This window comes from Scleropages formosus, chromosome 18 (assembly GCF_900964775.1).
Source record: "Scleropages formosus chromosome 18, fSclFor1.1, whole genome shotgun sequence".
NCBI classification, from domain to species: Eukaryota; Metazoa; Chordata; class Actinopteri; order Osteoglossiformes; family Osteoglossidae; genus Scleropages; species Scleropages formosus.
This window is the reverse complement of record NC_041823.1, coordinates 2,302,974-2,319,570: the sequence shown is the minus strand read 5'-3', so window position 1 is coordinate 2,319,570 and position 16,597 is coordinate 2,302,974. Positions and strand designations below refer to the sequence as shown.

General features: G+C 46.1%; 1 protein-coding gene across 1 annotated transcript; it reads right to left on the bottom strand.

The window, feature by feature from the left end:
• Positions 1-203: 203 nt before the first annotated feature.
• Positions 204-15,976, bottom strand: LOC108940577 (sal-like protein 3). Its single transcript, XM_018762822.2, is given in 6 exon segments — positions 204-638; positions 2,004-2,149; positions 2,152-2,343; positions 2,467-4,624; positions 4,626-5,473; positions 15,561-15,976. Coding segments are annotated over 6 exon segments (3,861 nt in total). The 5' UTR covers positions 15,643-15,976.
• Positions 15,977-16,597: the final 621 nt, after the last annotated feature.

Genomic DNA, 16,597 nt, shown 5'->3' with positions numbered 1-16,597 from the left:
ACAAGACATGTTCTTCGCATGAGCGAAACAGCAACGAGGAATGAGACCAAGGTAAAGATAGATCAATCTCTAACAAATACTCAATACTATATTTCCAAAACCAAAAAAATGTCATCTGTACATAATATAGTACATATATTTCAAACTGGTTTAACAGTTACTTTTCATATTTCATAACAGTCTCACTGTCCCAATAACTTCTTTTAATTGATTCCGATCTCTTTGTTGTCCTCGATGAACCTGGAGAAGGGGCGGCCCACTCCCACATCCATGCCCGTCTTCTCCAGGCTGGTCATTGGCGGGCTACCACCAGCGCGTGGCCTGTCCATGGCCCCGGACAGCCCGCCCAAGGGCGGGAGTCCACCACCGCCGAGGCTCACGGGGAGCTGGGGGGGAACGCCGCCATTCTGGATGACCGAGATCTCGTTGTTCTTGAGCGCCAGGCCGTTGGAGATGGCGGCGGCATACTGGTTCCAGAAGCCCGGATCCACGTTCATGGCACGTGCGGCCAGGTCCTTCTGGAACATTTCGCTAAACTTGACAGCGTCGCCACCCAGCAGGGCCATGGGGTTCTCCACCGAGAGACGTCGCCCCCTCCTGGCCGGAGCATTGTTCCACATGTGGGTGCCCATGTGAACCTAAAAGGCACAAATTAGGCTTCAAAATTAGGCAACAGAGATTTTAAATAATTATTTACTTTCACTTCAGTTTGGGCAATATTTTTTAATGTGTATCCTAAATGTAGCCTCAAAGCACCAGAAAAAATATGAGGGACTTTCAAAAAAGGTTTTAGTGTTTTTTTTTTTTAATTTGAATTAACAATGCCTTTTTAATTGAATAACAAATACAAATAAACTAAAAAAGTGCATTTATTCTGCTAGTGAAGTGCATAAAATATGTAAAGCCATGCAGCATCAGTGTAAATCCTCCAAAGAATAGAACAAAAGAAACAATGCCTTTTTCTCTTTCATTAAAGCAAAAAAAAGGACCCGAAAGCTAATTTGCATCTGTGTAGGAATTTATGATAAATAAAAGGTCCACACTTTGGGCTGAACTGTGGAAAATATCTCACACTTTCACAAGTAATACCTCTATAGAGAGAATAATATCAGAATTAAAGACTGAATTAAAAAATATGATGTATATTCCTTGATTTATAATTGTTATTATTCTTACAATTCAAAGGTGTAAAATTATCATTAATTAATATTAAGAAATGTAGTAACTTCCTGAGAATATCGCGATTAACACAATTTCAAAATACATTTGGTTAATTTTTCCCCAAAAACAAATACAACGTTGTAAATGACTGAAATAAAATTGTTTTAATATTATCTGTATTTTTTCATTGTTTAAACTGAAAACATATTTTAGGTCAACCTTAAAATCAAAATGTAAAAATATATATATATATATATATATATATATATATATATATATAATGAATTTTCAAATTATACTCCAAATACACAACATTCTTCATTCATGAAGTACTCAGTGTAGCAAAATGTAAAATGGTCTTGGAATTTTTGTAAATAATTTTAAATGCTGAGCTCCATACAGCTGCAATCTTCACAAAATTGACTACAGTAATTATTTATCAATATCCTCACTTAAAACATTTTTACCCATCTCATATCAAAATAAATACAGAAAGTTTTTATGCAAAAATACACTACTTTCCCTCATGCAAAAGTAAATTAACAGAATAACAACTCACAGCATGGTTTTGTCCCATAATGTTCTGCATTCAGAATATTTTCATTTATTTTATTTCTGGAACCTGCTTTCATTGCTTTTAGACTATACCTTTCAGAGCTAGCATACAGAAAGACAATATTCAGTATTTAAAAATGAAAAATTATGGAGGAACATAAAGCACAATAAGCATTTATTTTGAAAAGTTCAATTCATTTTGTTCTGAATTTTTAATTTTGTTACATCGACTGTATTAAATGCAATCTTCAGTGAGTCCTGATTTACGTCCGTGGGCCTTCACATACCTTTAGGTTTCCTTTAGTGGTGAATGCACGACCGCAGATGCTGCACCCGAAGGGTTTCTCTCCCGTGTGTGTACGCTCATGGATCTGCAGGGCACTGGCTGAGGAGAAGTTCTTCCCGCATGAGTGACAGTTGTGCTGTTTGGGGTCCGGCGTGGTGGTGGCGGAGCCAGCATGGGTGCGAGGCCAGGGCTCACTGCCGACTGGGGGGCAACGGGGGCGGGGATGCTGAGGGCCAGGTGTGGGCCGTCGCTCACCGAGTTTGACTTACTGTGTCCGTTCACTTCCATCTTGATGGCGCTGGGAGCCGTGGTAACCAGGCTTGACGAGTTTTGGGTCACACCTAGAGTGGAGTCGGGTTTAGACATCTCAGACAGGTTCTTTTGATCCCCTCTCATCTATAAGTTTACAATCCACAGGTTCACAACCCACTACGCGTTATCACAGATAGTGCTTTTGAACTTACCACGCTCTCGACTCAGGAACAGCATCCCAAATTGGCTCTCCTCCTTGATGAAGGGTCTCCCAGGCTGGGCTGCCGTCAAGTCAAGCGCCCCGCTGTTTTCGGATAGTGGTGTCGGTGATGGGGTTCCCGATTTTTCGGACTTCACTACGGTTGCCATTGATTCTTGCATTTCTTCCGTGTTGTTCCCCCCCGGGGACTTGGATCGGAGGCTCTCAGAGTGGCTGTGTGCCGGGGAGAGTGCATGCATTGAGTTGGAGGACTCTGATAGGGCTGGGCTTCCCACACTCTGGCTCTCCAGATCCCCTACTGCTGAAGACGAGTCATTGGTCAAGCGGTCACTCTCCAAGAACCCGTTCTGTGTTGACTTAAGGCCGAAAGAGTGGGTCATGTTCACCGTGGAGTCAATCATCTTCATCTGGTTCTCTAGGGCTGCGATGCTGGAGATGACTGAGGGGGGTGAGCAGGGGGACATGCCAGAGTATGGGATCAGGGGCTTAGATGGATCGAGCTCCCCTTCCTTGAGGTCAGCATCCTCCTCCATTGATTGCTCCATTTCGTCCATCAGTTCATCGTCATAGTTGCTCATGGCATCCAAACTCTTCTCATCAAAAGAGAGGTCAGTGTCCATGTCCTGGAGTCCATCAGGCAAGGGGGTGTTTGGGATCTGGCCACCCATGTGCATACGGATGTGCTGCTGCAAGACCACGGCGTTAGTGAACTTCTTCTGGCAAATGGGGCATGAGTGCTGAACTCGAAGCGGTGGTTTAGACCTGTGGACCCCAAAGTGTGTCTTGAGGTTCCCTTTAGTTGTGAATGCCCGGCCGCATATCTTGCACTTGAAAGGCCTCTCACCAGTGTGGATGCGGTAGTGCATCTTCAGAGCACTCTGACAGCTGAGCACACGATGGCAAATCACGCACTGGTTTGGATCCGTCATTTTTTTGTCAATGTTCTCCACCAGCTGTTGGAGCTTCGAGGTCTCAGAGGTTTGCATGGAATCCAGGAGGCCACCGAATGGGAATTTCGCTTTGAACTGATCGGACATCAGCGGGAGTGCAGAGCTGGACACCATGGACGGGGGAGTTGCAGGTTCGCTCGCCTGCGTGGTCGTGGCGGTAGTTGTAGTGACGGTGGATGAGAGGACCACTTGTGTCACCGCAGTGGAGCTGTCTCCCGGACGGCTTGTGCAGTTTGGCGGGAGAAGGACCCCCTCCGGTTTGAGGACTGGGGGAGCATCGGCCCCCAGGTTGGGCTGGTTGGATTCTAACGTGGCCTGAGTGCTGGTATCACTGCCCAGCAGATTGGGTGATAAAGACGCACACTCACTTGAAGGTGGGGATGGTCTCTGCGGCGATCTGCTCAAAGGAGTCAGACTCGGAGAATCATTATAGCCCCCCATGCTAGGTAAGGTCGGAGGAAGCTGCAGGCCCACCGATGTGGGAATTGTGGGTAGAACTGGCTTGCTGTCCAGCCACGTTGTGACCGGTTTTTCTGGAGGCAGAGACATTCCGTACGGGATTCCAGAGCTAGTGGGCACATTGTCGAGGTATTCCGGAACCGGGTACGGGTTCATCTGGATGTGAGGGTACTTCTCTTTGTGCCTCTGGAAGTGAACCTTCAGGTTTCCCTTGGTGGAGAAGCGGTTGCCACAAATGTTGCATTTGAATGGTCTCTCACCCGTGTGCGAGCGCAGGTGGATCTGTAGGGCGCTATCGCTGCCAAACACCTTGGCACAGAACCTGCACTTATGCTTGAAGAAGGGATCCTCCGAACTGGGCTTGGTGTCAAACACGGAAACATTGGGCGGCTTCCCCTTGCGGTGCTTCATCAGGGCAGCGAGAGGGTCCAGCGCGTTGGCTGTGGCAGCGATACTGGCCAACGGGTTAGGGAAGATGACAGTGCTCGAGGAGCTCTGAGGTAGCAGCGGAAGGCTGGAGGATGGACTAAGAAGGCTGCTAGGACCTAGCGGGGGAGGGCTTGAGGTGTTTCGTGTCTGGCCGCCATTCCCGCCGCTGTTTGGGGCCATGCAGGAGGGTGGCAGTAAAGAAGACACTGAGCTGCAGCTGGAAGCAGGAAGGTTGGAGGCGGCTGAAGCTGAAGTACTGTTGGTAATTCCTGGGACGAGGGCACGGATCCAGACTGAGAACAAGTGACTGGGGTCCCTCCAGAGCCGATGCCAGAGACATGGAAGCCTGTCCGTTCGTAGCCGAGGGCACTCTAATGGGCAGCTGGTGGACAGGAGGGACAATGAAACCCTGTAGGTGGAGCTGACCGGAAGTGGCTACCGAGGATGGACCTTGAGGCACACCGACGGGGTTCAGCGTTGGTTGCATTGGCTGCCTGTTCATCATGGCCACCTGACTCCTGATTTGCTCAATCAGCTGTAGCTGGTGGATCTGTTGCTGCTGCAGCGCCATCAGCTGGTCCAGGATCATGGGGATGGCCACAGTGGACACAGCGCCAGGTCCCGCACGGAAGCTCTGCGAGAACTGAGCGACGGCCACTCTAGTGCTGTGAAGAGTCTCTAGGGTCACATTGGTGTTTGGCAAGCTGTACCCAGTCACAGCTGACGGGGTCTCGATCTGAGGCAACGGGGCACTGGGCTCTGGAGAGCCAGCAGGCTCTTCCAGATCAGCCTGCTTCTCAGGGACTCGCTCCACTTCCATAGACTCGTCGTCCTTCTCGGCGCCAGCCTTTAGCGCCACTGCCTCGGCCGCATCGTCACCCTCCACCAGCACCGGGCCATCCTCCACGTCCTCACTGTCTGCTGGGTCACTGTGGCAGCTGCCGGCCGGGGACTGCTCAGCTGGGAAGTCCTCAGGGTCGGGCGCAGGGCCGTCCTCATTGACAATGAGCACCAGTGGGTTCTTGGTGCAGCTTTTCAGATGCTCGCAGAAGTCTGACCACTTGAAGAACTCGGCGCAGCACTTGTCGCACACATGCGTCTCCTCGCTGCCACTGCGGCTCTCGTTCCCGCTGTCCGCGTCATCCGCTCCCTCCCCCGAAGCTGCTGGGAATGTGAAAGTCGAGAAGAAAAAAGGAAGGAAAGAAACCCATCAGGGATTGTGCGCAAACATCTTTAGTGTTAATCTTTTTTTCCTCTGTGTTTTATTCCTGCTCTTATGCCGTGCTAATACTTGTCTTTGCACAATCCATCAAATTATGAGGCCCTATCAATTGTGGATGCGGCCGCTTAATGAAATTCCATAGAAGCTATTGATTTCCAATATTTTCATAGAAATCTCAGCTGCCTCGTCTGTTGAGTACAAATCAAGTCTTTGATAGACTCATTAGGAGTCTCCTTCACTATCGAGCACTCTGATACCCCTGGCAATTTGCAACTCCCGCACCAGCTCATTTACCATGCGCAAACACAAATTTAGCATCCACAGAAAAGACGCTGAAAAGGCTCAAACCCAAGGCACATCTAGCAAGTTTATTTTTTAAAAAAAATGCTGCATAATCACACTCATCTAACATAACAGTGCAGTGAATGTTGTATTTTATGTACGAGTACAAAAAGGAGCAACCCGTGAATTGACTTTAAAGTTACAATTTGTCATTTTAAAATGGAAATCCCATGTTTTAAGCAAAGAAGGCAGAAACAGAAAAGAAATACATTTTCAGTGTTTGGGTTGCCAGTTCATCTTAGTTCTTCCCCTTTGAAAACGGGTCCAACAAATTACACGGCAGAGCCGTAGCAGAGAAGTCACTAATTAGTTACACATGTATAATCACTGGCGTAAGGAGCTACTTCCTCTCTCTCGTGTTACCTTCGAGTGGCGTGTAGCCCGTGTGTTCATCGAGCACACTCCCAGTTCACACCTGATCAAATATGCAGCTGCGGCCCGGTGCGCATTTCCACTGGACTGTGTTCACTCAGACCTGAGCAGAGCACTGGGGCTGTTTCACTTCAGAGGCCTGCTGAACGCGGGTGCGAGTCATTACATCAGTGGAAAGCCGTCGTAGTTCTTGCTCACGCAACCAAGGAACTCCTGGTGTCTGTGTATTGGGCAGGAGTTCTATTTCTTTCCCACCACTTTTTTACATTAAATTTGCAAGACCAAACTGCTGATACAATAAAAATTGCCCTGCTGTATAAATGGATAAAACAGCATGAGTAGTTTAATACTATAGGTCACTTTGGAGAAAGGCATCAGCTAAATAAAAATGTAAATTATATGTAATGTGGATGACTGCAGCCAAGAGAAACCAGGTTTACTGAAGTGTGGTTAAATGTAGCACCAAATGAGGTCACTAATCACTTTATTCTTATTTGAGGGGTATTTTGTCAATGACACAGCATGGATGTGTTCCACTCTAAATTTTATGTCCTTCCATATATAATATCTCATCAGTTTAAACAAGGCACATCATCACAGATGTTAAAACAACAAATTAAGTTAATTTAAATTTCTTATTTAATATCTCATCTTTTCGCACAGTTGAAAATTATTGTGTTGTAAACAGTGAAAACATATCTCAGACACCTCTTTCTAAATAATAGAAAGAGTTAGCAAAAAATGTTCTTATATGAATCAACAATATATAACAATTGCTATTTAAATGCCAGAGTAGAAACTTTCAGAGTGGCACAGCAGTGATTTTTCTAAATTAAAAGTGTCTCAGAAAAATGCAGAGATTTCACATACGTCCTTTGAAAGGTCCTGTCTGAACACTCATTTTACTGCCTCCGCTGTGTGTTTAAGTGATTAATTAGTAAACAAATTTATCATCTCTGCTGTAACTCTTGCCACTGGGGTCAGCCTTCTTTAACAGAATGAAAACAATTAAAACAAAAAGCTTTCGGCAAAGAATTGGACCTTTAACTGGGGACCCTGGGCAAGACAAGCAAAACATAATGTTATGAAAATGGTGAGCGACTCAAAATGATCAAAATGCAAATATTAAATAATAAGGTCTACCCAAAACTGGCCAATTTAGGACAGTACATGTGGAAATGTAACACTGAACATTTGCTCGGGATCCTCTGATTACACCCGTGGGCCTCCATGGGAATTAACCTCCTGGATGAACAATAAGAAACAGTGTCGCCCTCCCCTTTCATTTCTGGAGATTATCAAGAGACAAACAGTAAAAATGCGCTCAAAATGACGGGACACGTGAACACGACGACAAATCTGCTTAAACGATCAACTGACAGAGATGCAAATATGCACATTTGCATAAGCGAGGGTTGAAAGGTCAGGATAAATTAGCAGGAGCTGTTTAGTTTGCTAGATTAGTTATTAGCATGGGAATTATTCTCCTGTTTGCATTGTTCTATTTTTTACAAATGTTTGTTAAAGTGTGTCCGTGTATGCTTTTGCTACTAAAAATTAAATTAAATAAAAAAAAAACAGGATCGGTTTACATGGTTTACATTACTGATTACAATGCAGCCCGTGTTAAGACCAGACTTCTTTAAATTGTTCAGAAAAAAAAAATGTAGGATTTGAAAAAGTAATAATAAACAAAAAGGTTAGCAACATTTAAATCTGTGTTTTGATTTTGTAATGGTCTCCTCTGTTGGGATTTGGCTATGTGATTTATTTGTTATTATTATTTTTATCTATTTATTTATATTAACCACACAATTATTTTGGAAACAGATTGCACAAGAATGAAAAAAAAAAAAACATCAATGAAGATATTTTATTTATCTGAACACTGACTTATGAATCTTAATTTTTAGTTTCTTCAGTTTTAAAATGGAATTACAAAATAATAATCAGCAACAATATATGTTGTAATACCTACGTACCTTAGCGTCTGCGAGAAGAAATTAGATTCTGAAGTGGAAACACAAGAATTAAAAACTGAAACAAAAATATGTTTCATAATAACATGCACCATGCATTGCTACTTTAATTATGAATTTTCAAACTATTTTTTTCCAGTATTCACTATTGAGCGAATGAACTGAAATCTGCAAAATATTTTCATTAACTGAATTTTCTCTCAGTAAAAATAAAAGAAACGTCAATAAAAAAAATACACTGTGCACACATTTCAGCACAGGCAGAGCTTTCTAGAAAAATATACAACCTTATGGCAAAACTGATGTAGAAAAATTGTTCAGTAAACCACAATATTCCTTCGCAATTCCATCTTAATTATGGATTAAAGCTAAAATAATACCTATCGTTCAGTTCCGTTAAACACGGAACGCTTTAAATAACAATCAGAACGTTATCTGCCGCAACACCTGCAGGTGTAGCATTAAAACAGTCATTTGCTCGGTACAGATGTGAGGGGAAACTGTTAACCTTGTCTTATTAGAAAGCATTTTAAATTTAAAGTGGGACACTGCGATGCATTTCTATGTTTCGAGTGGCTCTCAAGGTGCCCCATCGCAGGGCCACCTGCACGTCCAAAATCCCCATCCCTACAGTCCCTCAAACATACGAAGGGCACGTATTTAAAACGGAGTAAAAGAGAGTAAACCGAAAATGAGCGGCGGGACGTCTAGGCCCTGCTTTCGCGCTACGTTTCGTAACGTCTCTCTTTTGCATCTCTTGGGCGAAATGTCCAGTTGGACTCGGACAACCCGCATTGATCATATGCCGTAAAGCTCAGGTTTCAACGAGAAGTCCTTCTCCTCCGTTGCTGGAAAGACCTCCGCACTCAGGTGCGACTACGGAGCGCGAGGCGATCGATGGAGGGATTGCGGCGTTCGGCTATCTGGCCTGGCGATCTGGGCCCGCTAATTGAAACCACTAATCTGACGTATCATATCAGATAAAGTATTCCTGCTCTCGGCCCATGAACTGGGAGCCACGAGGTGCCACGCTCAGCAGAGCGCCGTGCAATCACACACCCGCCATTCTTAACCGCTTGCACATTGATTTACAGCACGCGCACACACACACACACACACACACACACTCACGCGACACAGTTGGTGCCATCGTGATCCCCCCCCCCCCTTCTGCAGTGCCGTGTTACTCGACACAAACATTACCCCGCTTCGTGAGAGACGGCTTTAGCCAGAGTACACATGTCTTCCTGTAATCCCCCTCAGAGCGTTTAAGCGAAAGGAATTCTGGGAAAGGCAATAAAAGGCATCCCCGGGCTGGTTTCGAGCACCGCGCACGTAAATCTGTCTCATTCTAAATGCGGCTCCGCTTAACAAAGACACACTCTTATGACATCGCGCGCCGGCGCATCACCCGGGTTGCGCGTCACAACTCGACATGTCCAGCGGCCTGTTGCAAGCGCCCTCAACTAGGGGATATGATCGACACCACCCCCCAGCCACCCCGCCCCGCTAAAACGCACCCTGTCCTGCGTTCAGGGACGCGTTGGCCATTAAACGGGAGATGGATCGCCGCGGGTCCCTCCCAAGCTGGGAGCCTCAATGAGACAAAGCGGAAAGCCTGCTGAGGCCATCAATGTGGGGAAATTCCTGGAAGAAGGACACCTTTTTTCTGCTGCTGCCTCACAACACACAATACACACACACGTACACACTCTTGCCCATCCTCACTCAGGGTTTCCTCCCCAAATACAATCAACAGGCCCTAGACAAGTCAGCGACATTCCGATCTCGCGTCATCAAGTCGGGGCCCAGAGTCGCCCCCCCAACCCCCACTGGACTCCCCCGCAAACCGGCCCCTCGTACCTCCTTACGCGTCTCATCGCGTGCCGATGTCACCATGGCCTCCGTGCTGCCGTGGTGCCTGTTGCTGCGCGGTACAGTATGGCTCCGTTTGGCCCCCCAACACTGGGGCCCTTTGTGGATGTGCACAGATGTGTGCGTGTGTGTCTGTGTGTGCGTGAACACTGGCGACACACTCTCCCCTTATGGCCGTGTCGCCCGCTGCGTTGCCTACCGACGACTGTCCTCCTAATGGGACATCGTATTTATGTGCGTCCCAAACGGCAACCGGTAATTGAAGAGGGCAGCCATCTTGGTGTGGGCCTTGAAAAAACACACACACACACACACACACACACACACACACTCGTGCGCGCAAGGCTCCTCTCTGTAACATCCCTGGCATCGCTAAGTGGGTGGTCCAGCGGTGAATAAAAACAAAGGCCTGAAGATCTTCAAAGGAAGCGAGGGTTGTCCCCTCTGTCGCAGCTCCGCAACTCCACTCAGAACTTTCTAGAGCTTTCTTGCTTTTCCGTTTTAGGAATTTTCAGAAAAACACCCCCCCCAAAACAAAATATTAGTAACGAAAGTACATACACGCACCGCTGTGCAAATAGTGCCACAATTGCCAAATATAACTTTTAAGATCATATAAAAAGTGGCATAAAAAAGTAAAAAAAAAAAAATTTTTAAAACTTGTGCACCACATTTATAAAATACTATAGTGGTGCTATGAACAAAAAAGCTGATTAATTTTATTAATTAGTTTGTACAGTTTTCATTGCATTTTCTTGCTTTCCACGACTGTATGACTGTAATGTAGAACTACTGCTACCCCCCCCCACCTTGTCATAATGTGTTTATTTACTTGTTAATTTATGTTTTGTCCCTGTATGTATGTTTTACGGAGCTGTAGTCCAGTGCAGTTTCACTCGGGGGATTAAAACATTTCCATTCATTCATTCATTCATTCATTCATTCATGTCTACAGCTGAACTTTAAAGAAAATTAGGAATATAGACAACTGACATGCCTTTAGGTCACTGAGACAATTGGCTGACCTGTAAAATGTAGGTAAAAGTTAAAAAGTTAGTAAAGCTGAAACAACTACAAGCAGGCAGCGCACCGGTGAGGATCCCGGGCCAGAGCCGTTCCCCGGCGCTCATCCCCGGCGCTCGTCCCCAGCGCTTGTTCCCCAGGGCTCCGGGGACCGCCTCGAGGTGCCGCTGTGTTGGCGTTAACACGTTGTCCAACACAGCTAAGCGGCATGACCAAGGTCAACGGCAAAGATGTGCTAATTGCATTATGAGCTTGACATGGCGCAGCCGGGCCTGTCGGGGCAAGGCAGGCAAAGGTTAAGTCAGCAGGCTCCATCAAAGCGCCTCTAACTGCCCCTGCTGCCGGGGGGTGGGGTGGGGTGGAGTGGGGGATGGGCTGGCACTCGGAGCGATTGCACCCTCTCAAAAGGGCCCTAATGTGCTACATTTGACAACAATGTGGCTGCAATAGAAAGGAGAGGGGACCCCCCCCACCCCCCACCCCATTCGCTGACCTGACCCCCACCCAAAAGAAAGGGGTCAAACAAACTCCAGGGTTTAATTCCTGATTAAACACAGGTTTGGGGCCGAGAGCCGCGAGGTCACGTTCGAATCCTCTTTGGCAGAAAGGAAGAGGAATGAGGGGTGAATTCGGTTCGACCACAACCTGGACCAGGACCGCGAACATCTATGGACATTTGTCCTCTTTTTCACTACTTTACTTTGTTTTACCTCCCATAACCCTCACGCTCTCCCCACCCCACACCCCGGCCAGTCTGACAACAACACACAAAGTAAAAGACTGGCGGTGAAAATTCAACCTGACAGCGCTCTGGATGAGCGGATTCAAACAACCAACCCCCTGAAACTGACACCACTTTTCCCGTGTTTCTGTCCCTGGGGGGTGAAAATGGCCAACATTTCTATGAACTCATTTGGTGCCGTGGCTTCAGGTAAGTTGTAGCTACACAAAAGAGGGGCAGCAGGTGCATAATGGTTAAAGTCACTCAAAGTCCGGGGTTCCAATCCCTCCTCCTGCCGAAGAAGCCTTTTTATTTTATCGATTCAGGCTACTTCCCCTGAACTGATACAGTAAAAATTACCCTGCTGTAAGTAGCTGAACATCATGAGTCACTCTGGAGAAAAGTGTTAAATAAATAAATGTAAAATGTGGACTGAAATGTCATTTTTTCATTTTGCAGAAGCCTTCCTCCAAATTGATGAATGCCTCAAAAAACATATTTCTCTCTGAAATGTCATATTTCTCTCTCTGAAATCCTGCGCTACAGGAAGTGAGAAAAGTCACAGGCAGGCCTGAGCTTGAATGGCGATGAGGATGGACCCCGGCATCCCTGCCTCCACCACCACGGTGCACCGGTGCGTCCGGGACTGCGCTCACAAAAATCGAGGGCAGATTGTCTCTCTTTTCTGAGTTCAACGAAGGACATGAGCATGAAGCAATTTTTTTTTTATAATAATAATTTTAATGAAACTGTCTCACAAAGCTATTCAAATAGCCACATCTTACTGTGGTAAAGAAGACACTTTCCTTGCGTTTTTTTTTTTTTTTTTCTTTTAAATTTACAGTCTCCAAGTCCTTTATGACATGATTTCACATTTGCGAATCTGACTTTGAAGGGCGTGCCCTCTGCTTTTTCCAACATCATCGCAGAACCGTTGCCTTCCCTGCTCCGCCTGCACAGAGCCTCTCGGATATTGCTGCTGTGGGCTCAACTGATATTGACTGTTGTCAGTGTTTAATAGAAGTAACAGAAGTCATCGAAAGCAATTCTCAGCTACACACTCCTGCGTCTCCTGGGAAGTCACACCGAGGCGCGGAAGGACGCCTTTGTACCATAGATCTTGCACTCCGAAACCACGAGGGCTCCTCTCTTTCAAATAAAAGCTGCTGCTAAAGCAAGAGTTGGTGCACAATCCACAAAAGACGTGGAGAAGTTCAGCAGGTCCTGCCAAGGTCCGTGTGTTTGCTCCTGCGAGGCCGACCTCCCCGTGTCTCCCGCGTCAGCTACCTGACCTGGAACATCGCGCCGCACTCTTCTGCCAGTCCACAAGGAACACATATACTGTAAACCATGTAAGATTTACCAAACAGATGTAAAAATGGCACCTGAACACCGCCGGGAGGTGTGGGACTGGGTTCACACAGGTTCCAGGAGCAACTCGCCGCACTCCATCCTTCAGGACACCTGAGTGGAGCTTCTGGCTCATGACTGAAAACACGTCCCCTAAGGTGTGCGACGAGTGTGCTGGGCCGCAGCAATCTGCATATTTGTATAGAATCGCAAGAAAAAAAGAAAAGCACACACCATACAACACACCTATAAACAGCACCGGCCTTTTCTCGGGAAGAGCGCCGCACGACGCAGGCATGGCAACCAGAGGTTAAAAAAAAAAAATAGTACACAAAACATTTGGCTCATTTGGTTACTTTGAAGACCGACCTTTTCATTGTTTTCATTAAACGATGTCACATGGTGGCATCTATCATATTGATGTGCTCACACACACAAGCAATGTATGAATTTAAAAGTGCTCAGTAACACGAGGGGTTTCAATGATAAAGATGAGCACAAACAGCTCGGAAGATAAATTGCGTGCCATGATAGGTGACACTATATTTAAAAAGCACTAACAAGGTTAACCTAAATCTCATGTAGTAAGAATGCATTATACCCTTCAAAAACATAATCTACTTAATGTTTTTTTTTTTTTTTTTTAATTCTTTACACTAAGTCTGCCTGCTAAGCACCACTGGCTCTTAGATGTAAATTATTTGATAGAATTTCATCAGATACATCGGCTGCAGCTCTAAATAAACTGTGATGATTGTGAGAAATATTCACATAAAACCACCCAAAAAATGTTTTATATTTTAAAAGAATGCATATAATATAGTGCACACTCATGGGCAGTATGTATGTAAAGTTGTGCATGTGTTGTGTGTTTAACACAATCTGAAAAAATATATATGTTTTAAATATTAGCTCTGAATGAGGCAGTTAAACTTTTTCTTTAATCGGAATCTAAATGCAGGATTTGAATGCAGGATGAGAAAACACACCAGGCATAAGGGATCCGGGTGTGATGGCAAACAAAAAACATTAACATAACAATGGGGAAACTGCAATTCGTCTGTTTTTGGGGAAATGGGGGGAAATACTTTCTCTTTTGAAATCTCCACTGAAATTAACCGAAAAAAAAAATCATACAAAAATCACTAAAGCCTAACATTTACCTCCCCAAAGCATCAAAAGTGTATATTTTAATATTTCCAGGCAGGTCTTCATCAAAACGATTAAATCTGGCTCTTTCAAGTTATATGAACAAATTATAAATACTAAATTAAACACATGATGCATTAGTTCTATAAATTAAGAAGCTTTAAGTAGAAATTTCATACGAAAACGAAGTAATCTGTGAAAAATGGCAGTAAACGTGTAATAATAATAAGAAAAAAGAAAGCATGTGGAAACATCCGTTAAATACATGAAACTCGATTGTAATTAAAATTAATTATTTAACAGCAAAATTCCCGACAAGGCTTGGGTGCAATTCTTCGGCACAGGTCTGCAATTTAGCGAAAAATGTTGCCTTCGAATCTTTTAAAATTATTATTATAAATAATAATAATAATAATAATAATAATAATAATGAACTAATTGACAATAAAATAAACTTAAACAAAGAAAAAAACATTTGGCACAAATATTGTCGAGTATGAAAAAGTGCGGAAAAGGTGCAGTTGGGGGAGAATATCATATGGATTAAAATGTTGTAGTAAAGCTCTGTTGCTGTGTGCTTTTAATGCGCAATTCGTGCCAAATTAATATTTCAAAAATAAAAAACGGAAAATAAAAACTGTCCCTTCTGAACTCTTTTTAGTGACATTAAAAGTAAAAAACGGTCTTGTCGAACCACTCATGGTTCCGACATACTTCCACAGTGGTGGAGCCTCGAACTGAACACGACCCAAAAACACCTTTCACGTGGCAACGAGTGCACAATTGTAGTTATTCATATTATGTATGTGTGTGTGTGTGTGTGTGTGTGTGTGTGTCTGCGTGTGTGTGTGTGTTTTTAAGTAGAGCAAAAAAGAGACGAAGTGAGAGCCAGGAACGGACGCGGCGCCTCACGACAACCTTCCCTTTCCCACTCAAAAGAACACTTTTCACGTGTCAACAGAGCAGGAAAGATTTTGCGCACGTTTGTTTGAACAGCTGGAGGAGAAAATTAAATAATTACGCACGAATTCCTGATCAGGACAGTCGGAGAGGGTGTCGGACGGAGGCGGCGAGTGCGCGCGTCCATCCCGGGCTCTCAAAAGTGCGTCCGCGGGGCTCTGGAGGGGAAGTGGGGGGGTGTCCCTGTGAGGAGCCCACCACCACCATCACCCTCACCTTCATCATCACCTCCGCAGGACACGCTGCAGGACTCACCGTGCTGGGACAGCAGCGCTCCGGGCTCCGGCTCCCGGTCCGAGCGCAGCGGCTGCGGCTTCGCTTGCTTGCGGCGGGACATGGCGCTCCGGCTCCGCGCGCATCCAGCCACGCGCACGCCGCTGGGGGGTGTGTGGCCGAGGGGGGGCGGGTGCGCGAGGGAGCTCAAAACACGCAAAAATGTTCGCAAACAGTCCACTCGCAGAAATGAGGGGGGAGATCAGCCGGAGTTGCCGCCGCTCGGACTGCGCATGTCGGTTTATAATTATGATGGTGAATAATGCATGGCGACGGGTTGGTGGGGGGGTGTGTGTTGGGGGGGGGGCGACTGGCCGCTCTCCAGCGTGCACGCTCCCTATGTAAATGAGGGACGGGCCGGGCAATTAGCGGCCCCCGCGGTCCGGCGCTGTGTCCACCACCACCACCACCACCACCACCACCTCCTCCACCTCCTCCGCCTCCTCCTTCTCCTGCTCCGGCGACCGCACCGAAAGTGCCCCTCATACAAGGTCGGCTTCTCCGGGCTCTGATGTCCCCCCTTTTCTTTTCTTTTCTTGTCTTTTCTTTTCTTTTCTTTTCTTCTTGCTACAGATGTCTAACGTCTCTCCTGTCCTACAAGTTGTGGGAATTCGCGGGCGCCTCGTGCTGCCTCCTCGTGTCCCAGAGCCCCATCAGCCATCGCTCGCGCCCGCGTTTTGCGCGCACTTTCAGCGGTGCTGGGGTTGGGGGGGGGTTAGAGATCAGTGGCTCAGATGTTTCCATCCATCCCCCTCCCGCGCTCTTCGGTGACTTCTGTCACTTTGTCCCCCCAAAACGGCCCCGACTGTCCCCCTCAGCCGCTCCTCTTCCCTCCTCGTCTCGAGGGCTTTGTGTGGACACTCTCTCCCGTTATGTCCTCCTCTGCGGAGTTTGGGGACTTTTCTTCATCGGACGAACTCCTGGTGCTCGAGCTGAGCCGCGGACCTCCAGGAGCCCGAGCGGAGCAACTTTCTAGATACGGTTCCAAAAAGAAAAAAAGAGATGTAAAAAGTCCTCTT